The sequence below is a fragment of the Budorcas taxicolor genome, chromosome 5 (assembly GCF_023091745.1).
Source record: "Budorcas taxicolor isolate Tak-1 chromosome 5, Takin1.1, whole genome shotgun sequence".
Lineage (NCBI taxonomy): Eukaryota > Metazoa > Chordata > Mammalia > Artiodactyla > Bovidae > Budorcas > Budorcas taxicolor.
The window spans coordinates 100,231,860-100,256,514 of record NC_068914.1 but is presented as its reverse complement, the minus strand read 5'-3'; the positions used below and the strand labels follow the sequence as shown (position 1 = coordinate 100,256,514).

At 42.5% G+C, this 24,655-nt stretch overlaps 1 protein-coding gene across 4 annotated transcripts in view; it reads left to right on the top strand.

Moving 5' to 3' along the window:
* Positions 1-2,324: 2,324 nt before the first annotated feature.
* The window catches only part of OS9 (OS9 endoplasmic reticulum lectin), a 35,574-nt gene continuing 13,243 nt past the window's right edge, over positions 2,325-24,655 (top strand). For 2 of the 4 annotated variants that reach the window (XM_052639366.1, XM_052639364.1), the window contains exons 1-5: positions 2,325-2,492; positions 2,915-3,091; positions 3,945-4,008; positions 4,138-4,214; positions 4,399-4,497. In XM_052639366.1, the coding sequence (XP_052495326.1) occupies positions 2,331-2,492; positions 2,915-3,091; positions 3,945-4,008; positions 4,138-4,214; positions 4,399-4,497 (579 nt within the window). In that variant the 5' untranslated portion in view covers positions 2,325-2,330. Of the gene's footprint in view, positions 2,493-2,914; positions 3,092-3,944; positions 4,009-4,137; positions 4,224-4,398; positions 4,498-24,655 lie in introns of all 4 variants that reach the window. The other 2 variants (XM_052639365.1, XM_052639363.1) reach the window with 1 other exon arrangement.

Sequence of the window (24,655 nt, the reverse complement as noted above, 5' to 3'; positions counted from 1 at the left end):
TGGTCAAAGGCTTTGGCATAGTCAATAAAGCAGAAGTAGATGTTTTTCTGGAACTCTCTTGCTTTTTCGATGATCCAGCGAATGTTGGCAATTTAATCTCTGGTTCCTCTGCCTTATCTAAAACCAGCTTGAACATCTGGAAGTTTAAGCAAAAATCTTTGCATATAATGAAATAATGAGATATAAGATTAAGTGGCAAATTAAAAACAGCTAGATCACTTTATAAAGGAGGGGAAATACAAGTGCAAATTTGAATATTTGAGACATATGCAAATTTTTTCCATGCAATATAAATATATATTCACAATTTGGTTCCATATTCTGACTACTGAAAAATGGCAAATCACCCAGTGTCTGCAGAAGAGCACATGTAGGGAAAATAAATATTTAATGAAAGGTCTGGACATTTTCTAAGTCTGACAATCAAAAGGATTTTCAATATTCAGTTTTGAAAAAGCACTGCACTTTAGAGCTCTAAAATTACAAAGTCTGAATCTTCATTTATTCAAAGAGAAGAAATTAAATTGAGGATGTCCACTTGATTGCAGGTATAGTTATTGGCAGTAGACTCTTACACGAATGCTTTATAAAATTGTCCAAGTCCACCTTCTGGTGGGGGTTCAGATGTAGCCATTTTTTTTTCTATTTTTTCCTTTTTCTTTCGCTTTTCTTCCACAGACTGAACATTCAGAATACTCCGACATGCAGCCTCCTTCTGTCTTCTCTCTGCAGCCTCTGCAAGCTTTGCTCTTTTCTCTTTCAGGTCCGGCGAGGGAGGCGCGGCCTCCGTGGGACAGGGAAAACACACCCCCACGGGGATCGCGGTTGGAGGTCCCCTCCTCCGCCCGCCCTAACTAGGCGGTGAGAACTGCACGATCAAACGCGGGTCCCAGGTCTGCGGTGCTCGCTCCGCCCTGCTCCTGCTATAATTTTATGCACACAATATATTATTTATCTGAAGCTCTTACTGATGGGTTTTTGTTTGTTTGAATTAATTTTCGGTTGCTTTTTCTCCCTTGCAATTTGCTTCCTCTGAGTTGCTGCTTTTCTTCTTCTTCTTGTTTTGTTTTCTTCTTTGTATATTAAAGACATTCCTTAAATGTTTTATGATCCTTGGCTGTCCGCTTATATTTTGGAGTGAGGCTATCAAAAAACTGATTGGAAAGCTTGTGTGCCGGCTAGGACACGAGGGCTTCCCCGGTGGCTCAGACAAAGAAGAATCTCCCTGCAGTGCAGGATTCTCGGCCAAGGACTTAAATGTAGGATTCCCTCATCTTGTTTCTTTAAGAGAACCCTGATGAAAATATCTTTGGGGATTTCTCTGTTGGGCGGGACAGAGTCTCCAGATAAGTTTTTCCAAAGATATAGTCATGATCTTGTTTATGTTTGTTTAGGAATCAATTTCTCAGGATTACTTAATCAGTTCCCATTCCTCCATTTGCTTTCTAACTTCTGAAATGTTGCTGCTGTCTCCTTTCCCTTTGTTCCTACGTGGCCTGGAAGACAATACCTACGTTTGTCACTCGCAGCTGTCCAGCTCCCAGTTTTCAACTGGAAGTTCCCATTATTTCTTTGGGGGCTTCCCTGGTGGCTCAGAGGTTAAAGTGTCTGCCTGCAATGTGGGAGACCTGGGTTCGATTCCGATCCCTGGGTCGGCAACCCACTCCAGTATTCTTGCCTGGAGAACCCCATGGACGGAGGAGCCTGGTGGGCTACAGCCCATGGGTTCACAAAGAGTCGGACACGACTATTTTTATTGGAAGACAACCGCAGGATCGTCCAGAAAGGTTTTGACACAAATTACCAGATCACCTAAATATGTATGTAAAATGAAAAGAGGAATGCTACTATACAATAATTGTTTTGTAACAAGTATTAAGTATCTTTCAAGAGTATTGTGTGCACGCACCCATCCACCTCAAAGATCCGCTTGGCGGCGGCCAGACACAATACAAAAAAAGACTTAAAAAGCAATCAGAAATGCGTACAACAGCTGGGCTAGAACAGAAAAGAAAAAAACACACACAAAAAACTGCTTAACTGGGCCCGGCGTGTAGACCGCGCCTCCCTGGAACTGGGAGAGGGGAGGAGGGTCCGATATCTTTGGTGATTGGTTGGCCTCTTCAACCAATCACGCGTAGCGAGTGATTTTGCTAATTGTCATGATACACCTCCTCGTGGGCTTTAGAGCTACGTTGACAAATGGGAATAGGGCACGTGAGAGGGACAGAAAGTTTCGCCAATAAGACCTTGGGGCGTTATGGGCGGGATGAGGCCGCCGCCAGGTTTAGGGCGGAAGGAGTTGTTCTGGATTAGAAGGGGAACGAAAGATGGCGGCGGAAACGCTGCTGTCCAGTCTGTTGGGACTGCTACTTCTGGGGCTCCTGTTACCCGCAAGTCTGACCGGCGGGGTCGGGAGCCTGAACCTGGAGGAGCTGAGTGAGATGCGTTACGGGATCGAGATACTGCCGTTGCCTGTCATGGGAGGCCAGGTGAGGAGGCGTAAAGGGGCAAGGGTCCTGGGCAGAAAGGGAAGGAGAAGGTAGAGGAAAAAGGGCAGCTGTGGAGTCTGTGGCGGAAGCCTAAGGAGAATCGGGAAGAGTAAGCAGCGGTTTTATGAGGACTCCTGAAGATCGTAGTCAAAGACCCATTCCCTTGGGGCCAGGGACTGGGAGGGGTGGGGCTTCGCTCTGTCAACTTCAGGTCCCAGTTCCCTATTGAAACACCCAGACTCCTCCCCTGTGAAAAAGTGGGAGTGCCCTCTCCCCTCACCCGCTGAACACCGCTGGAGGACTTGTGGCTCACTCTGTCTTGACTGGACTCCTCCCCATTATGTGAAGAGGGATCTCGTTGTTCTCCCTGATCCCAAACCTCTCTTTGCCTCCCTGTCCCCCGACCCCCACTTCTTTCCCAGAGCCAAGCTTCGGACGTGGTGATTGTCTCCTCTAAGTACAAGCAGCGCTATGAATGTCGCCTGCCAGCTGGAGCTATTCACTTCCAGCGTGAAAGGGAGGAGGAGGCACCTGCTTACCAAGGGCCTGGGATCCCTGAGTTGTTGAGCCCGATGAAAGATGCTCCCTGCCTGCTGAAGGTGAAAGGAACTGGGATAGAGGGAAGGAGGGCATGGAAACTAGTTATCTATTCACAGTGTGTCTGTGAATGAGGAGTGATCAGAGTATCTGTAGGTGTTAAGAAGGCCATTGAAGGAGCAGGCATATTGTACAGACAGGAAAAAAGCAAAGAATCCTGTAACCAATGATGATACTTTGCTGATTATAGAGGAGTGTTAGGATAGAAAATCTTAGAATAAAGATTAAACCAATATTGAGGTGCTTAAAGGGGTCAGGCTGAGGCAGTAGGGGTACTCCCTTAGAGAAACTTTCCTGGTTAAGTCACCCCTTTCCCTGTCACTCTCTGCCCAGTGTCCTGTTTTATTTTCATCATGGCACTTTTCATGACCTGAAATTATTAACTGAATTATCAGTTTGTTTATTTTTGGTCTGAATCCTAGTACTAGAATGTAAGTCTGTGAAATCAGAGAATTTATCTTGTTCACAGCTGTATCCACCGTAACTAAAACAGTACAAGGAAGATCAATTAGTACTTTGATATTCCATGTTTCCATGGTCTGAGTGCTTCAAGGATATCATGATTTCTTATCTTTATGGACAACAAAGAAGGATTAAAAAAAATTTACAAAGAAAAAAAATTTTTTTTAATATTTAGAAAGAGGAGAGTAGTAAACCAACTAGGCTGTAGAAGTCTCTCTCCAAGTTACAGAAGACAAAGAGCCCTCCTCACCAAGAATCTGGAGGATTAAGAATAAGGAGGAGATGAGAAGTAAATCAGTGGTTATGTGTTTTGAGGCCCAGAGAGATTTTGGTTTCCAAGAAGAGATGTCTGCATTCCATCCCCCTGACAGTTCTTTTTTCTTTTATTGTCAGACCAAGGACTGGTGGACATATGAATTCTGTTATGGACGCCACATCCAGCAGTACCATATGGAAGGTGAGTTCACCTATGTTTTCCCTAAGCCCTCAGAAACCTGTCATGGAAGGTGACCTGCCTCCCCAGTTCCCTTCCCTCCCAGTCCTCTGAGAACAGGGTAACAATGCTTCACTGTGCTCTCTCTTGCAGATTCAGAGATCAAAGGTGAAGTCCTCTATCTTGGCTACTACCAATCGGCCTTCGACTGGGATGATGAAACAGCAAAGGTGGCAGGGGTGCGGGACTGGGAGAGAAAGGGGTCTGGGCTGCAGACTGAGAGCTCTGTCGAGAAGGGGAGGGTCAGGATTAACTGACACGCTTCTCTGGGCTTCGTCTTAGGAGCGAGTGCTCTTTTTCCTCCTCCTTGCTGTCTTTCTCACACCCCTGCCTCATGCCTGATGTCCTCCCCAGGCCTCCAAGCAGCATCGCCTGAAACGCTACCACAGCCAGACCTATGGCAATGGGTCCAAGTGTGACCTCAACGGGAGGCCCCGGGAGGCTGAAGTTCGGGTGAGTCTTGGGAGAGGGACGTTGACAGTCTGACAGTGACAATTCAGAGTCTAAGGGAAGAGGGCAGGGTTGTGTGGTATAGGCAAGAGTGTCTACCAGGCCCTAGACCCTAAGTTTAAGACTCATATTTTCAGCTTTGCGTCACTGCCTCAATTTTCACAGGCACTTCTGTTTTTTTTAAATTGGTGTATAATTGCTTTACAACGTTGTATTAGGTTCTGCTCTACAGCCTGACACAGCTCTATGTGTACGTATGTGCTCCCACTCTTGAGCCTCCTCTGTCCCCGCCCCCACACCCCACTCCTCGAGAGGAGCGCATAGCCCCGAACTGAGCTCCCTGTGTTGTACAGGAGCTTCCTGCCAGCTACCTGCTTTACACATGGCAGTGCATACATGGCAGTGCTACTCGGCTAATTCATCCCACCTACGCCTTACCCCACTGTGCCCAGAAGTCCGTTCTCTGTGTCTGCGTCTCTATTCCTGCCCTGCAAATAGGTTCATCAGTACCATTTTATAGATTCTGCATAGACACATTAATATATGGTATTTGTTTTTCTCTTTCTGACTTCACTCTATATAACAGAATCTAGGTTCATCCACACCACTGCAAATGACCCAGTTTCGTTCCTTTTTATGGCTAATACCCCACTGTATATATGTACCACATCTTTTTTATTCCTTCTGTTGATGAACGTTGAGGCTGCTTCCATGTCCTGCCTGTTGTAAATAGTGCTGCACTGAACACTGGAGTGCATATGTCTTTTTGAATTATGGTTTTCTCAGGGTGTATACCCAGTGGTGGGATTGGTGCATCATATGGTAGTTTTAGTTTTTTAAGGAAACTCTACTGTTCTCTGGGCTTCCCAGGTGGCGCTAGTGGTAAAGAGCCTGTCTGTCCATGAAGGAGATATAAGAGATTTGGATTCCATCCCTGGGTTGGGAAGATCCCCTGGAGAAGGATATGGCAACCCAGTCCAGTATTCTTGCCTGGAGAATTCCATAGATAGAGGAGCCTAGTGGGCTACAGTTCATGGGGTCACAAAGAGTCGGACACAACTGAAGCGCATTAGCACACATGTACACTGTTCTCCATAGAAGTTGTATCAATTTCCATTCCTACCAACCAACCACACTTTTATCTGTGTTTCTCCTTTCTTTCCCCTAAGCTGGACACCTGAGTTTCATTACTGACTCTTCTTCACTTTGTCCTCCTTTCTACACTTACTGACTCTGTAGTGAGGTCATGCTGGAGTCGGTACTGGGCTCCGCTCTGGAGATGCAGTGGTGGGCAGACATGCAGCCCCCACCCTCATAGACTGCAGGCGGGAGAGGAAGGCAGAGGTTAGAGAATCACAAAAATGAGCCTGTGATTACAAAGCTGAGAAGTGATGTAGAGGAAAGGAATCAGAGTCGATAACGAAGCTCCTTCATTCTACTTCTGCATTTCTCTCATAGCTGTCCTCTTCTCTCATATGCTTCATACCTTCATCTCTCACCTACGTCATCTCCAACAGCCTCTTAACAAAGTTTGCTGATGTCGTGGTACTTAAAAGGAATTCAGGCAGGCAGCTGTTTGGTAGGCCAAGTTCCTCAGGTGATCTAATGTGTCTTCACAAACATATATGCCTGTAGAGAGCCAGGACACAAGAGTTCTCTTTATGCAATACAAATTTGCACATGCAGTTGTGTGGTGGTAAGTGTGGGACACTAGCATCGCCCAGGTAGGGTGGGGTGGGGGAGGGGGGAGCCCAGGTGTAATGTCTGCCAATATCCATGGTATAAATATCCCCACCATGGCCAAATTCATGCTTTCACTATGACGTCAATCATAGTGTAACATTCCTGAAAACTTACCACTTGGCTCTTGTGAACTGGCCCAAGTTGGCTCTAACACACCACTCTGAGCAAGTGTCACTTCTCTACCGAGTTCTGGAAAGCCTTCAATAATTCTGCCTGGCATAAATGATAAGACCCAAATACTTCAGAGCAGACTGGGGTGGTAGCAGCAGAGAAGGGGGAAAGCAGCCAGATTCTGCTGCTTTTGAAGCAGATTTTGAAGATAGAGCCAGTAAGATTTGTTGAAGGATTGGATGTGACGGGGAGTCCACAATGATTCCAGGGCCTTTAGCTTGAGCAGCTGGAAAAATGGAATTGTCATTTAGTTAAGTGGGAGGGAACGGGTGTGGAGGAGTAAAGTAGGCTGGTGTTGGACATATGAAGTTCAAAATGCCTAGTAGATCTCCCAGTGGTGATGGTCAGTTAGTAGTTGGCTCTCTAATTCTGAAACTCCAGGACAGGGTCTGGGTTAGATACATAAAATCTTACTGCATTTCTGTCCCACTGCTCTTCTTCCTGCCCTTTGATTTTTTGTTGTTGTTGTTTGTTTTTTAAGAACTATTTGTTTATTTGGCTGCACTGGAACTTAGTTGGGGCATGCGGGATCTAGTTTTCCCAACCAGGGACTGAACCCAGGCCCCCAGCATTGGGAGCACAGAGTCTTATCACTGGACCACCAGGGAAGTCCCTCTTCCTGTCTTTTGAGCCACTGGGTCTGTTTCCTCTGCCTAGAGATCTCTGAATGGCTGTCTCCGTCCTCTCATTCGGATTATATATCCCTGTGACACCTCCACAGGGAGACCTGACAGGCACACAGACACACACACTCTTCTGCCTTCATCCTGGTAAACTCCTGTGGTGTTTTATATTCTTCAAAGCATGTGTCGTTTCCTGAAATTAGCTTATTGTTTGGGTTTAATTTCTTTGTCTATCCCCACTAGAATAAGCTCCAGGAAGTCAGGGACAATATCTGACTGTCTTATTTTCTGCTGTATCCTCAGTGTCTTCCACAGTGCCTGGCACCAAGTAGATGCCCAGAGATTATTCACTGAATGAATGATGAACCATTTCAAATGTCACTGTATTTTTTGTGACCTTTCTTGGCTAGCCCAGAAAGTTCATTGTGTTCTTTCAGTGCTTCATATATCAGTACATCCACATCCACATATATCCACATCTTAGCCTGTTTGGGCTGCTATAACAAACTACCACAGGCTAGGTAGCTTATAAACATCAGAAATTTATTTCTCAAGTTCTGGAAGCTGAAGTCTGAGACTGGGGTGCCAGTGAGGTTGGGTGAGGACCCTCTTCCAGTCCCAGACTTCTTGTATCCTCACAAAGGAGCTCTGTGGGGTCTCTTTCATAAGAGTATTAATCCCATTCATGAGGGCTCCAACCTCATGAGCTAAGCATCTCTGACAGGACCCTCTCCTGATACCATCACAGTGGGCATGAGGATTTCAACCTACAAAGTTTAGGGAGACACAGACATTCAGATGACAGCAATCCACAGCACCCACACACATATATAATCTATTATAGCACTTACTCCATTGTATTCTATATATTTCTTTACTTGTTTGTATGTTCAGTAACACTGAGAACTGAAGGCAAAGACTTCATTTTCCTCATAGCTACTGACAGTGTGCCCTGTGCCAAGCACTATGACAGACAACTGGAGAGGAAATGCTGACTGAGAGACCTAGTTTTGCTGTCAGGAGACAGACATTATACAAATAGCCACAGCACACAGGCAGACTCTCTGATGGGTGAGGTATTTTTCATAGGGGAACACACAAAGAGCTAACCCAGGTCGAGGGGAGACCTCTGGGGAAGGTGACCTTTGAACTGGCAGTAGAAGGATGAGGAGTTATTCTAGCCACTGTAGAGGAGTGGGAAGGAGAGGGTGTTCCAGGTGGAAGGTTCATGGAATTCAAAAGGCTTGGAGATGGGAGAGATTGATAGCTGTGCACTGACTGGAGGGAACTACGGGAGGTGAGGCTGGGCAGTCGCTAGGGGACAAGTCACGTCACGCTAAGCTCTGCACCTGTGTTGAGGAGTTTGGACAATCTGAAAAAGGGGAAACCAATGAAGTATTGGGTTGGCCGAAAAGTTCATTCAGGTTTTCCCATAAGCTGTCCTAGAAAAAACCCAAATGAACTTTCTGCCAGCCTGATTTTTTGAGCAGATGCTGACAAACTCACTGTTGGTTTTGACGGCTCGCTCTGCTTCAGTTCAGTTCAGTCGCTCAGTCGTGTTGGACTCTTTGCAACCCCATGAACTGCAGCACGCCAGGCCTCCCTGTCCATCACCAACTCCTGGAGTCCACCCAAACCCATGTCCACTGACTCGGTGATGCCATCCAACCATCTCATCCTCTGTTGTCCCCTTCTCCTCCTGCCATCAATCTTTCCCAGCATCAGGGTCTTTTCAAATGAGTCAGCTCTTCACATCAGGTGGCCAAAGTATTGGAGTTTCAGCTTCAACATCAGTCCCTCCAATGAACACCCAGGACTGATCTTCTTTAGAACAGACTGGTTGGATCTCCTCGCAGTCCAAGGGACTCTCAAGAGTCTTCTCCAACACCACAGTTCAAAAGCATCAATTCTTTGGCGCTCAGCTTTGTTTATAGTCCAACTCTCACATCCATACATGACTACTGGAAAAACCATAGTCTTGACTAGACGGACCTTTGTTGACAAAGTAATATCTCTGCTTTTTAATATGCTGTCTAGGTTGGTCATAACTTTCCTTCCAAGGAGCAAGTGTCTTTTAATTTCATGGCTGCAATCACCGTCTGCAGTGATTTTGGAGCCCCCAAAAATAAAGTCAGCCACTGTTTCCCCATCTATTTGCCATGAAGTGATGGGACTGGATGCCATGATCAGAGTTTTCTGAACATTGAGCTTTAAGCCAACTTTTTCACTCTGCTCTTTCACTTTCATCAAGAGGCTCTTTAGTTCTTCTTTGCTTTCTGTCATAAGGGTGGTGTCATCTGCATATTGGATGTTATTGATATTTCTCCCGGCAATCTTGATTCCACCTTGTGCTTCATCCAGCCCAGTGTTTCTCATGATGTACTCTACATATAAGTTAAATAAGCAGGATGACAATATACAGCCTTGATGTACTCCCCCGATTTGGAACCAGTCTGTTGTTCCATGTCCAGTTCTAACTGTTGCTTCCTGACCTGCATACAGGTTTCTCAAGAGGCAGGTCAGGTGGTCTGGTACTCCCATCTCTTTCAGAATCTTCCACAGTTTAGTGTGATCCACACAGTCAAAGGCTTTGGCATAATCAATAAAGCAGAAGTAGATGTTTTTCTGGAACTCTCTTGCTTTTTCCATGATCCATCAGATGTTGGCAATGTGATCTCTGGCTCCTCTGCCTTTTCTAAAACCAGCTTGAACATCTGGGAGTTCACGGTTCACATATTGCTGAAGCCTGGCTTGGAGAATTTTGAGCATGACTTTACTAGCGTGTGAGATGAATGCAATTGTGCGGTAGTTTGAGCATTCTAAACTGACCTTTTCCAGTCCTGTGGCCACTGCTGAGTTTTCCAAATTTGCTGACATATTGAGTGCAGCACTTCCACAGCATCATCTTTTAGGATTTGAAATAGCTCAACTGGAATTCCATCACCTCCACTAGCTTTGTTTGTGGTGATGCTTCCTAAGACCCACTTGACTTCACATTCCAGGATATCTGGCTCTAGTTGAATGTGAGTGATCACACCATCATGATTATCTGGGTCATGAAGATCTTTTTTGTACAGTTCTTCTGTGTATTCTTAATATCTTCTTAATATCTTCTGCTTCTGTTAGGTCCATACCATTTCTGTCCTTTATTGTGCCTACCTTTGCATGAAATGTTCCCTTGGTATCTCTAATTTTCTTGAAGAGATCTCTAGTCTTTCCCATTCTGTTGTTTTCCTCTATTTCTTTGCATTGATTGCTGAGGAAGGCTTTCTTATCTCTCCTTGCTATTCTTTGGAACTCTGCATTCAGATGCTTATATCTTTCCTTTTCTCCTTTGCTTCTGGCTTCTCTTCTTTTTACAGCTATTTGTAAGGCCTCCTCAGACAGCCATTCTGCTTTTTTGCATTTTGTTTTCTTGGGGATGGTCTTGATCCCTGTCTCCTGTACAGTGTCATGAACTGTGTCCATACTTCATCAGACACTCTTATCAGTGTCCATACTTCATCAGACACTCTTATCAGATCTAGCCCCTTAAATCTATTTCTCACTTCCACTGTATAGTCATAAGGGATTTGATTTACGTCATACCTGAATGGTCTAGCGGTTTCCCCCACTTTCTTCAATTTAAGTCTGAATTTGGCAATAAGGAGTTCTTGATCTGAGCCACAGTCAGCTCCTGGTCTTGTTTTTGCTGACTGTATAGAGCTTCTCCTTCTTTGGCTGCAAAGAATATAATCAATCTGATTTCGGTGTTGGCCATCTGGTGATGTCCATGTGTAGAGTCTTCTCTTGTGTTGTTGGAAGAGGGTGTTTGCTATGACCCAGTGTGTTCTCTTGGCAGAACTCTATTAGCCTTTCCCCTTCTTCATTCTGTACTCCAAGGACAAATTTGCCTGTTACTCCTTTCTTGACTTCCTACTTTTGCATTCCAGTCCCCTATATGATACGGACATTCTTTTGGGGGTGTCAGTTCTAGAAGGTCTTGTAGTTCTTCATAGAACCATTCAACTTCAGCTTCTTCAGTGTTACTGGTAGGGGCATAGTCATGGATTACCATGATATTGAATGGTTTGCCTTGGAAACGAACAGAGATCATTCTGTTGTTTTTGAGATCGCATCCATGTACTGCATTTTGGACTGTTTTGTTGACCATGATGGCTACTCCATTTCTTCTAAGGGATTCCTGCTCACAGTAGTAGATATAATGGTCATCTGAGTTAAATTCACCCATTCCAGTCCATCTTAGTTCACTGATTCCTAGAAAATCGATGTTCTCTGCCTGGAGTGAATCAAATGATTGGGAGACCAGTGAGGAGGTGGTCACAGTGATCCAGGTGAGAAAACAAGGTGGCCCGGGGATGAAGACATTTGAATTATTGGAGAGATTCAAGGGGTCCCAGGTCTCTGGCTTGAGCAATTGGATAGATGGTGGTTTCTGTTCCCAAGATGGGTATAGTGGGAAGAGCAGTAGGTTTGGTAAAGGAAAACGTTGGTTTGGGTTTTGAATAGGATGACTGTAGTGGCTATAGGCATCCATGTATATGTATGAGGAGGCTGTGGGATCTCTGGGTTCACAGCTCAGGAGAGAGATCTAAATTGAACCCAGAGTGTTCGGAGCCATCAACCTATTGGTTATGATTGAAGCTGTAGTATGGATGAAATCCCGCCCAAAGAGACAGGATATTGTGAGAAAAGTGGAACAGAGCTCAAGGAAGCCATCACTGAAAGCCTGGGCAGAAGCAGTCTCTGCCGAGAAGAAGGGGCCAGAAAGGAGACCGTGGTGACACAGAACATAGAAAGGACATGTCTCGAGGAGGAACTGGCCCGTGGTGTTGGCTGCATCTGAACCTCAAGGAAGTGAAGAATTAAAAGCTGCTTGTGAGCGATCATAGGAATTGTTATTTTAATAAAAGCAACACACAAACATGGAAATAAAAATTTGGATGGTAGGGATGGGAGCCAGATGAGGATTGGTAAGTGCCCTGTTTGTAGCCTCCCCTGACCAGTCCTTGGTTGGACTCGGTGCCAAAGGTCATTGGCGGTTTCCTGCAGAGCAGTTTCAGTGGGCTGGTGAAGCTGAGGTGTTGAGCACCGTGGTGAGAAAGTGGAAGTCTTTGAAGAAGTCTGAATTTGAAGGGGACGGGTGTGGGCTTGGGAAGGTGGGACTTGGTGCTTGTTGTTTCACGTGTTAAGGTAGGAGCAGGTTTACATGCTGGGTGGACTTAGTAGAAAGGAGGGTAGGTTGAGGTATAGGAGAAGGAATGAGAACAGAATGTGGGCAAGGCTGGGATCTGAGTAGGGAACTATTACTATAACTAGAACAAAAAGACAACATATTTTCTGGGGAGTCTGGAGGTTTTGGTGGCAGAAAATTGATGGTATTCCTATCTGACTGCTTCTCATTTTCAGCTTTTGATGGGCCCCCAAGTTAATAGCTTTAGTGACTGACTGAATCCCCTACTCCAGGGCTGGCCTGGTGAAGTTCCATCTTCCAGGTGCCTCCTAGGTGGGAGCAGTGTGCACAGAGTTTGGTAAAAGTGCATTTTCTATGGAGTTTGGGAACAGTGGGTTAGCCATCTGGAATTAAATAAATTTGGATCCCTATCTCACTTATATTAAATAGGATTTCAGAGAGCTCTGAGATTTTTTCCCACTAAAATGTTTAATTATGAAACATTTCAGACATACAGGAAATAATGTCATAGACAAGTTAAACAGATGTTTAACATTTTGCCATATTTGCTTCAGATCTGTTTTTTTTTAATAAGATGAATAAAATGCTAATGATATAGTTAAAGCCCACCATCTCATTTCTTCGTCTTGTCTCCAGAAACAACCAGAACCATCTCTGTGGTTGCTTTGTACTTTTATTAGTGCTACCCTGGTGGCTCAGATGGTAAAGTGTCTGCCTGCAATGCGGGGGACCTGGGTTCAATCCCTGGGTTGGGAAGATCCCCTGGAGAAGGATATGGCAACCCACTCCAGTACTCTGGAAAATTCCATGGACAGAGGAGCCTGATTGGCTACAGTCCATGGGGTCACAAAGAGTCGGACACGACTGAGCGACTTCACTTTCACTTTCACGCATATCACAGGCAACATGCTTAGTTTTGTGTTTTAAAATTATCATCAGCATAGTTCTGCTTTTTCACTAATGGAGGTATTTACCGTTCTGTGGTGTGACATGGAGATTCAGTTCAATGATTTTAATGGCTGCATTGTGTTTCATTTTTTACTTATCCATTCCTCTATTGAGGAACAGTTGGATTTCAACTCTACTGCCCTTTATGTAGACCGCATTGTGAATGGGGAAGAGATTCTCCAGGGAAATACCTACTAGAATCACCGGGTTATCGGGAATGCAGATATTGGTGAATTGGGTGCATTGCCCATTTTTTAAATGTCTTTTGAACATAAAGGCATTCTTCATTTATTTTTAATTATTGCTTTTTAAGTTATAGTAAAACAAACATTAAAAGTTGCCATTTTAACAATTTTCAAGTGTACAATGCAGTAGCAGTAAGCACATTAACAATGTTGAATAATTGTTACCACTAATTACTATTTCATTAACATCTTCATTTTGTTTTCTTCACTAAGCTGTGTCTGACTCTGTGACCCCATGGACTGTAGGACGCCAAGCTTCTCTGTCTTTCACTATCTCCCAGAATTTGCTCAAATTCATGTCCATTGAGTCGGTGTTGCCATCCAACCACTTCATTCTCTGTCGCCCACTTCTCCTGCCCTCAGTCTTTCCCAGCATTAGGGTCTTTTCCAGTGAGTCAGCTCTTCTCATTAGGTGGCCAGAGAATTGGAGCTTCAGTTTCAGCAACAGTCATTCCAATGAATATTCAGGGTTGATTTCCTTTAGGACTGACTGGTTTGATCTCCTTGCAGTCCAAGAGATTCTCAAGAGTCTTCTCCAGCACCACAATTCAGAAGCATCGATTCTTTGGCGTTGAGCCTTCTCTATGGTCCAGCTCTCACATCCATACATAATTGCTGGAAAAACCGTAGCTTTGACTATCCAGGCCTTTGTTGGCAAAGTGATGTCTCTGCTTTTTAAGACACTGTCTAGGTTTGTCATAGCTTTTCTTCCAAGGAGCAAACGTCTTTTAATTTCATGGCTGTAGTCACTGTCCACAGTGATTTTGGAGTGCAAGAAAGTAAAATCTGTCACTGCTTCCATTTTCTCCCCCATCTGTTTGCCATGAAGTGATGGGACTGGATGCCATGATGTTAGTTTTTTTAATATTTAGTTTCAAGCCAGCTTTTTCACTGTCCTATTTCACCCTTAGTTCCTGTTCACTTTCTGCTGTTAGAGTGGTGTCATCCGCATATCTGACATTGTTGATATTTCACCCAGCAATCTTTTTTTTTTAATTTTTATTTTTACTTTATTTTGCTTTACAATACTGTATTGGTTTTGCCATACATTGACATGAATCAGCCACGGGTGTACATGAGTTCCCAATCCTGAACCCACCTCCTACCCCATATCATCTCTCTGGATCATCCCCGTGCACCAGCTCCAAGCATCCTATATCCTGTATCGAACATAGACTGGCAATTCGTTTCTTACCTGATAGTATACATGTTTCAGTGCCATTCTCCCAAATCATCCCACCCTCTCTCTCTCCCACAGAGTCCAAAAGTCTGTTCTAAACATCTGTGTCTCTTTTGCTGTCTCACATACAGGGTTATCATTACCATCTTTCTAAATTCCATATATATGTGTTAGTATACTGTATTGGTGTTTTTCTTTCTGGCTTACTTCACTCTGTATAATAGGCTCCAGTTTCATCCACCTCATTAGAACTGATTCAAATGTATTCTTTTTAATGGCTGAGTAATACTCCATTGTGTATATGTACCACAGCTTTCTTATCCATTCATCTGCTGATGGACATCTAGGTTGTTTCCATGTCCTGGCTATTATAAACAGTGCTGCGATGAACATTGGGGTACACGTGTCTCTTTCAATTCTGATTTCCTCGGTGTGTATGCCCAGCAATGGGATTGCTTCACTAAGCAATCTTGATTCTAGCTTATGATTCATCCAACTCAGCATTTTGCATGATGTACTCTGCATATAAGTTAAATAAGCAAGGTGACAATATACAGCCTTGTACTCCTTTCTGAATTAAGACCCAGTCAGTTGTTCTGTGTCTGGTTCTAACTATTGCTTCTTGACCCACATACAGGTTTCTCAGGAGACAGGTAAGGTGGTCTGGTATTCCCATCTCTTTAAGAGTTTTCCACACTTTGTTGTGATCCATGCAGTGAAAGGCTTTAGTGTAGTCACTGAAGCTGAAGCAGATATTTTTATGGAACTCCCTTGCTTTCTCCATGACCCAGCAAATGTTGGCGATTTGATCTCTGGTTCCCCTGCCTCTTCAAAACCCAGCTTATGCTTCTGTAAATTCTTGGTTCACATACTGCTGAAGCCTAGATTGAAGGATTTTGAGCATATGCTAACATATGAAATGAGCACATTTGTATGGCAGTTAGAACATTCTTTGGCATTGCCCTTCTTTAGGATTGGAATGAACACTGACCTTTTCCCATCCTGTGACCACTGCTGAGTTTTCCAAATTTGCTGACATACTGAGTGCAGCACGTTCACAGCATCATCTTTTAGGATTTGGAACAGCTCAACTGGAATTCCATCGCCTCCACTAGCTTTGTTCATAATGATGCTTCCTAATGCCCTCTTGACTTCACATTCCAGGATGTCTGGCTCTAGGGGAGTGATCACAGCATCATGGTTATCTGGATCATTAAGATCTTTTTTGTACAGTTCTTCTGTGTATTCTTGCCACCTCTTCTTAATATCTTCTGCTTCTGTTAAGCCCATACCATTTCTGTCCTTTATGGTGCCCATCTTTGCGTGAAATGCTGCCTTGGTATCTCTAATTTTCTTGGAGAGATCTCTAGTCTTTCCCATTCTATTGTTTTCCTCTATTCTTTGCACTAATCATCGAGGAAGGCTTTCTCATCGAGGAAGGCTTTCTCATCTTGCCTTGATAGTCTTTGGAACTCTACATTCAAATGGGTATATCTTTCCTTTTCTTTGTTTTTTGCTTCTCTTCTTTTCACAGCTATTTGTCTGCATTCAGTTGGGTATAAATTTCCCTTTCTCCCATACCTTTTGATTTTCTTCTTTCCTCAGCTGTTTGTAACGCCTCCTCAGACAACCACTTTGCCTTCTTGCATTTCTTTTTCTTTGGGATGGTTTTGGTCACCACCTCCTGTACAATGTTGCAGACCTCTGTCCATAGTTCTTCAGGCACTCTATCAGGTGTAATCCCTTGAATCTATTTTTCACTTCCACTGTAAAATCATAAGGGATTTGATTTAGGTCATACCTCAATGGCCTAGTGGTTTTCCTTACTTTCTTCAATTTAAGCCTGAATTTTGCAATAAGGAGCTCATGATCTGAGCCACAGTCAGCTCCAGGTTTTGTTTTTGCTGACTGTATAGAGCTTCTCCGTCTTTGGCTGCAAAGAACATAATCAGTCTGATTTCAGTATTGACCATCTGTTGATGTCCATGGTAGAGTCTTCTTTTGTATTGTTGGAAAAGGGTATTTGCTGTGACCAGCATGTTCTCTTGACAAAACGCTGTTAGCTTTAACCCTGCTTCACTTTGTACTCCAAGGCCAAACTTGCCTCTTATTCCAGGTATCTCTTAACTTACTTTTGCATTCCAATCCCCTATGATGAAAAAGACATCTTTTTTGGTGTTGGTTCTAGAAGGTGAGGTAGGTCTTCTTAGGACCAGTCAGCTTCAGCTTCTTTTGCATCAGTGGTTGGTGCATAAGCTTGAATTACTGTGATGTTGAATGGTTTGCCTTGGAAATGAACCGAGATTATTCTGTTGTTTTTAAGACCACACCCAAGTACTGAATTTCAGACTCTTGTTGATTATGAGGACTACTCCAGTTCTTCTAAGGAATTCCTCCCTACAGTAGTTAGTAGATACAGTGGTCATCTGTATCATCAGAATTAAATTCTCCCATTCCTGTCCATTTTAGTTCATTGATACCTAAGACATCAATGCTCAAAATTCTCCAAGCCAGGCTTCAGCAGTATGGGAACTGTAAACTTCCAGGTGTTCAAGATGGTTTTATTTTTTTATATATGAAGCTTTTAGTATTTTATTCATTTTCATAGTTTTACAGTATTAGTAAAAAAAAAAAAAAAGGCCATTATAAATAAGTATAAAATGGAAGTTGATGAAAAAATAACCCCAAGTCTTCCTTGACTTCCACCCTCCCACCAAAAAACTAGCTAGTGTATGGCAAATATCCTTTTCACACATTATCTTTAGGCATATGTTCACTTTGTAGTGGTGGATGGTTTAGTCACTAAGTTGTGTCTGACTCTTGTGACCCCACGGACTCCTCTGCCAGGCTCCTCTGTACATGGTGCTTTCCAGGCAAGATTACTGGAGTGGGTTGCCATTTTCTTCTCCACAACCTGGTTTTAGAAAAGGCAGAGGAACCAGAGATCAAATTGCCAACATCTGCTGGACAATGGAATAAGGAAGAGAGTTCCAGTAAAACATCTACTTCTGCTTTATTGACTATGCCAAAGCCTTTGACTGTGTGGATCACACTAAACTGTGGAAGATTCTGAAAGAGATGGGAATACCAGACCACCTGACCTGCCTCTTGAGAAACCTATATGCAGGTCAGGAAGCAACAGTTAGAACTGGACATGGAACAACAGACTGGTTCCAAATAGGAAAAGGAGTACGTCAAGGCTGTATATTGTCATCCTGCTTATTTAACTTATACGCAGAATACATCATGAGAAACGCTGGGCTGGAAGAAGCACAAGCTGGAATCAAGATTACCGGGAGAAATACCAATAACCTCAGATATGCAGATGACACCACCCTTATGGCAGAAACTGAAGAGGAACAAAAAAGCCTCTTGATGAAAGTGAAAGAGGAGGGTGAAAAAGTTGGCTTAAAGCTCAACATTCAGAAAACGAAGATCATGGCATCTGGTCCCATCACTTAATGGGAAATAGATGGGGAAACAGTGGAAACAGTGGCTGACTTTATTTTTGGGGGCTCCAAAATCACTGCAGATGGTGATTGCAGCCATGAAATTAAAAGACGCTTATTCCTTGGAAGAAAAGTTATGACCAACCTAGATAGCATATTAAAAAGCAGAGACATTAGTTTGCAAACAAAAGTTCGTCTAGTCAAGGCTATGGTTTTTCCAGTAGTCATGTATGGATGTGAGAGTTGGACTGTGAAGAAAGCTGAGCGCTGAAGAATTGATGCTTTTGAACTGGTGTTGGAGAAGACTCTTGAGAGTCCCTTGGACTGCAAGGAGATCCAGCCAGTCCATTCTAAAGGAGATTAGTCCTGGGTTTTCTTTGGAAGGAATGATGCTAAAGCTGAAACTCCAGTACTTTGGCCACCTCATGCTAAGAGTTGACTCATTGGAAAAGACTCTGATGCTGGGAGGGATTGGGGGCAGGAGGAGAAGGGGACGACAGAGGATGAGATGGCTGGATGGCATCACCGACTCAATGGACGTGAGTTTGAGTGAACTCCGGGAGTTGGTGATGGACAGGGAGGCCTGGCATGCTGCGGTTCATGGGGTCGCATGCGGTTCATGGACACAACTGAGCTACTGAACTGAACTGAAGTCATCAATACTCAATTTTGCTATCTCCTGCTAGGCCACATCCAGTTTACCTTGATTCATGGACCTAACGTTCCAGATTCCTATGCACTATTGTTCTTCACAGCATCAGATTTGACTCTCACCACCAGACATATCCGCAGCTGAGTGTCATTCCCACTTTGGTCCAGCTACTTCATTCTTTCTGGAGCTATTGGTAATTGCCCTCTGCTCTTACCCAGTAGCATAGTGGACACCTTCTGACCTAGGTGAGGGCTCGTCTTCTGATGTTATATCTTTCTGCCTTTTCATACTGTCCATGAGGTTCTCCAGGCAAGAATACTGGAATAAGTTACCATTTCCTTCTCTAGTGGACCACATTTTGTCAGAACTCTTCACTATGACTTGTGCCCTTGGGTGGCCCTGCATGGATTGGCTCATGGCGTCTCCAACTTACACAGGCCCCTTTTCCATGACGAGGCAGTGATCCGTGAAGGGGAACATCACTATTTTATCATTTATTTCCTTCTTCTTCCTTTAAGTTCTGTTCTCTTTCTGACTTCTTGGATTTTTTTCACACTTAGAAAATTTTTTATATTTAATTTTTGAATAGGTATGAATTTTCATAGCTCTAATATAGAAATGCTTTACAAAGTGTACAGAGAAAAGTCTTAACACACTTTCCCCTCATCACTCTGTTTCTATCCCTGTAGAAAGGTAACCATTGTTAGCTTCTTTTTTATAATCAGAGATTTATTTTTTTGCTCTTATTTTTAAAAAATTAAAAAAATTTTAATTGGAATATAATTGCTTTATCATGTTGTGTTAGTTCTGTTGTGAAACAAAGTGAATCAGCTGTATGTGCATATACATCCCCTCCCTCCTGAGTCTCCCTCCCAACCCCAAAATTTTTAATTAAAATATACTTGATTATGAATTATGTAAATTATACAGTACAGTATAATGATTCACAATTTTTAAAGGTTATACTCCATTTATAGTTATTATAAAATATTGGCTGTATTCCCTGTGTTGTTCAGTATATCCTTGTGGTTTATTTATACATTATAGTTTGTACCTCTTAATCCTCTGCCCCATATTGCTCACCCTTTCATCTCCTCGCTGATAACCACCGGTTTGTTCTGTGTATCTGTGATTTGACATTAAGTTATTTATTGATTTTCTAATGTTAAACCAATTTTGCTTTCCTGAGATGCATCTAGTTTTAAAAATATCTTAAAAAAATACTATTAGTTATTTATTTTTGGATGCACTGGGTCTTCGTTGCTGCATGCTGGCTTTTTTCTAGTTTCAACGAGTTGGGGCTACTCTCTAGTGTGGTACACAGGCCCAGTTGCCCCAAGGCAGGTGGAATCTTCCTGGACCAGGAATCAAAACCCTGTCCCTGTGTTGATAGGTGGATTCTCAACCACTGGACCACCAGGGAAGTTCATATGTATTATCTTTGAGTATCCTTTTTTTACCTTGTTGGACTCAGTTTGTGATGTTTTTAAGGATCTTGTATGTCTCTCCTGAGAGAGAGTGACCTTAGTTTTTCCTTCTAGTACTGTCCTTATGCTTTAGACAAGGTTATGCTAGCTTCAAAAAATCAGTCAAAAAATGTTCACTTTTTCTATATTCTGAAGATTGTGTAAGATTGTGATTTTATTCTTACATGTTTCCTTGAATTCACCTGGAAAATCATCTTGGTCTAGGTTTTCTTTGTAGGAAGATTTTTACTTATGATTCATTTATTTTAGTAGTTTTAGGAATATTCAAAGTTTTTTTATTTCTACTTGGGTCAGTTTTAGTATATTTTCTAGAAATTGGTCTAGTTTGTCTCCTTTTTCCAATTTCTTGGTATAAAGGTGCTTATTTCCTTCTAATCTCTGTCAGTTCAGTTCAGTTGCTCAGTTGTGTCCAACTCTTTGAGACCCCATGAACCGCAGCACACCAGGCCTCCCTGTCCATCACCAACTCCTGGAGTCCACCCAAACCCATGTCCACTGAGTTGGTGATGCCATCCAACCATCTCATCCTCCATTGTCCCCTTCTCCTCCTGCCCTCAATTTTTGCCAGCATCAGTGTCTTTTCAAATAAGTCGGCTCTTTGCATCAGGTGGCCAAAGTATTAGAGTATCAGCCTCAGCATCAGTCCTTCCAATGAACACCCAGGGCTGATTTCCTTCAGAATGGACTGGTTGGATCTCCTTGCAGTCCAAGGGACTCTCAAGAGCCTTCTCCCAACACCACAGTTCAAAAGCATCAATTCTTTTGCCCTCAGCTTTCTTTATAGTCCAACTCTCACATCCATACACAACCACTGGAAAAACCATAGTCTTGACTAGACGGACCTTTGTTGACAAAGTAATGTCTCTGCTTTTTAATACGCTGTCTAGGTTGGTCATAACTTTCCTTCCAAGGAGCAAGCGTCTTTTAATTTCATGGCTGCAGTCACCATCTGCAGTGATTTTGGAGCCCCCCAAAATAAAGTAAGCCACTATTTCCACTGTTTCCCCATCTATTTGCCATGAAGTGATGGGACCGGATGCCATGATCTTAGTTTTCTGAATGTTGAGCTTTAACCATACTTTTTCACTCTCCTCTTTCACTTTCATCAAGAGGCTCTTTCAGTCAGTCAGTCAGTTCAGTCACTCAGTCGTGTCCGACTCTTTGCGACCCCATGAATCGCAGCACACCAGGCCTCCCTGTCCATCACCAACTCGCAGAGTTCACTCAGACTCACGTCCATTGAGTCAGTGATGGCATCCAGCCATCTCATCCTCTGTCGTCCCCTTCTCCTGCCCCTAATCCCTCCCAGTATCAGAGTCTTTTCCAATGAGTCAACTCTTCGCATGAGGTGGGCAAAGTACTGGAGTTTCAGCTTCAGCATCATTCCTTCCAAAGAAATCCCAGGGCTGATCTCCTTCAGAATGGACTGGTTGGATCTCCTTGCAGTCCAAGGGACTCTCAAGAGTCTTCTCCAACACCACAGTTCAAAAGCTTCAATTCTGCGGCACTCAGCTTTCTTCACAGTCCAACTCTCACATCCATACATGACCACAGGAAAAAGCATAGCCTTGACTAGACGGACCTTAGTCAGCAAAGTAATGTCTCTGCTTTTGAAGAGTCTCTTTAGTTCTTCACTTTCTGCCATAAGGGTGGTGTCATCTGCATATCTGAGGTTATTGATATTTCTCCCAGCTATCTTAATTCCAGCTTGTGCTTCTTCCAGCCCAGCATTTCTCATGATGTACTCTGCATATAAGTTAAATAAGCAGGGTGACAACATGCAGCCTTAATGTACTCCTTTTCCTATTTGGAACCAGTCTGTTGTTCCATGTCCAGTTCTAACTGTTGTAGCATCTGTAATTAGATTCCTGTTTTCAGGTTATTCCTCTTGCATGTAATTCCGTCCTCAGAGTACATCAGAGAATTCACACAGGTGTAAAATCCTAAAAATGCAGTGAGGGTGCAAAGACCTTCTCCCCAGAAGTCAGATCTCAGTGCACACCAGAGAATTCACACAGGAGAGAAACCCTATGAGTGCAGTGAATGTGGGAAGGCTTTTAGCCAAAATTCAGCTCTTGGAATACACTTGAGAATTCACACAGAGGAGAAACCTTATGAATGTATGAATGTGGAAAACCTTTGTCCATAAAACAGCTATATTAGAGTATATCACACCACAATGCATACCATAGGGAAAACCCTGGAGTGTAATGAGTTTGGAAAATGCTAAAGGAAATATGGGGCTTCCCAAGTGGCTCAGTGGTAAAGAATCCACCTGCCAAGCAGGAGATGCACATTCAGTCCCTGGGTGGGGAAGAGCCCCTGGAAAAGGAAATGGCAGAATCCCATGGACAGAGGAGCCTGGCAGCAACAGTCCATAGGGTCTCAAAGAGTTGGACATGACTAAGTGACTCAACAGCACCCACAGGTTTTGTTACTGGTCAGTCTCGAGAAGCTGGTCAGTTTTATTAGTTTTATTTTCCAAGAACTAATTTCAGCTCTGTTGAGCTTCTGTAGCAATTCAATATTTGTTTTCTATTGTATTTATTTCCAGGCTAATCGTTCTTTTCCTTCCTTCTACTTTTTTCAGCTTTAATTTGCTTTTTTCCCCCCTAATTTCTTGAGTACTTAACTCATTTCCAGCTTTTCCTCTTTTACATCCTCTTACAAATTTCTCTCCAGTTACTACTACAAATATGTCACGGTTTTCTGAGGCTATTTTAAGTTTTTTTAATCTAATTTTCAAATTGATAATACTCTCCCATAACTCAAAACCCAGAAAGTATAAAGGTGTGTGATAAAAATTTTCCCTCCCAAACTTATCTCCCACCTGCTCATTTCCCATCATGCTCTCCCCCACTGCCCAGTAACCCTGCTCTTATTATTCTGTAGCCTTCTGGCCTTTCTTTGTGTGTTTAAAAGCAGTTGTGATTAGAGATTCTTATTTCCTGTTTCCCCTTTTTTAAAAACATACAATGCACAGTACGTTAAACATACTTTGTACCACCTTATTTTTATACATCTTGACAATAATTCTTAGCAATCTTTCAGGGGCAGTACGTCTAGAACTTTATTCTTTGTTTTCATGTTTACATAATATTCCATTGTATGAATGTTCTATCACTTTGTCACCATTACTATATGCTTAAAATCATTTCCCTCCTACTTTTTGTCATTACAGAAGATAATTCTATTATACATAAAGTATAATTGCTGGGTGCAGGTGATATATATTTAAAGATTTTCTGTAAAAACTTTCTGTTACAGAAAATGAAAAACAAAACCAGAATTGTCCAGTGACCTCCCTGTGTATCATTTGGCTTCAACCAATATGGCCAGTCTCATTTCACCTATCCCCTTGCCCACCTCCATGCACTATCCTTCCACTCCCAGCTTATTTGGAAGCAGATTGCAGGTATCATCTCATTTCATCCTTAAATATTTCTGTGTTATCCCTAAAAGACTAGAGCTCTTTTAAAAATATAACCACAGTACTATATCACACTTGAAAAATTAACCAAATTTCTTATCACCAAATAGTCAAGCATTTCAAGTTTCCCTGATTATCTTATATATATATTATATATATAATATATATATAATAGTTACATAGACTTTCATGGTTATACCATTAAATTTGAGTCCTTTCAAATTTGGTGAGACTGGTACAGTACAGTGTATGTCAGTGTCTGTGAATGATTCTTTGTGTTTGAAAAGAACATGTCCTCTACTGTGAGGCACGATGTTTTCTGTATGTCTTTTAGGTCATGCTGTTCAAATCTTTTATATCCTTACTGATCTGTCTCCCACTATAATTATGGATTTGTCTGTTTTTACTTATTATTCTTTGAATTTATTCATCATTATTCTGTCAGCTGTTGCTTTTGGTATCTTGGGGCTATGTATCAATTTATTCAGCTAATGTTTATTAAGTGCGTCTATGTGCCAGGAGCTGTTCTAGTTGCTAGAGATATTTCAAGAGAACACGAGACAAAAATGCCTCATCTCGTTGGGAGAGACAGACAAGGAAGATAAAGAATTCCACACAATTTATTATTCCTCATAAATTGAATGGTTTAACATTATGAATTGACCTTTATCTTAGTAATTTTTTTACTTTAAGTCTCTGCTGTGATAATAATATAGCTATAATGGCTTTGATTGAGTTATGTTTACTGATTTTTTTCATCCTTTTGTTTTTACCTTTTCTATATTCTTATGTTTTAAGTGTGTCTCCAAATAGCACGTACTTGTATTTAAAACATTTTTAGCCATTTATATATGTGTGTGTGTATATTTGGACTTATGTCTAACATTTTATTTTATGCTTTCCTTTGTTCCATTTTTTCTCTCCTTCCTTGCTTTTGGTTTATCTTAATGATGCCACTTTTCTCTCATCTCAGTGGGAAGTTTTGCTCTGTCTCTTTATTTTTTAAAATAACACGTTTATGGAGATATAAGTCACATAG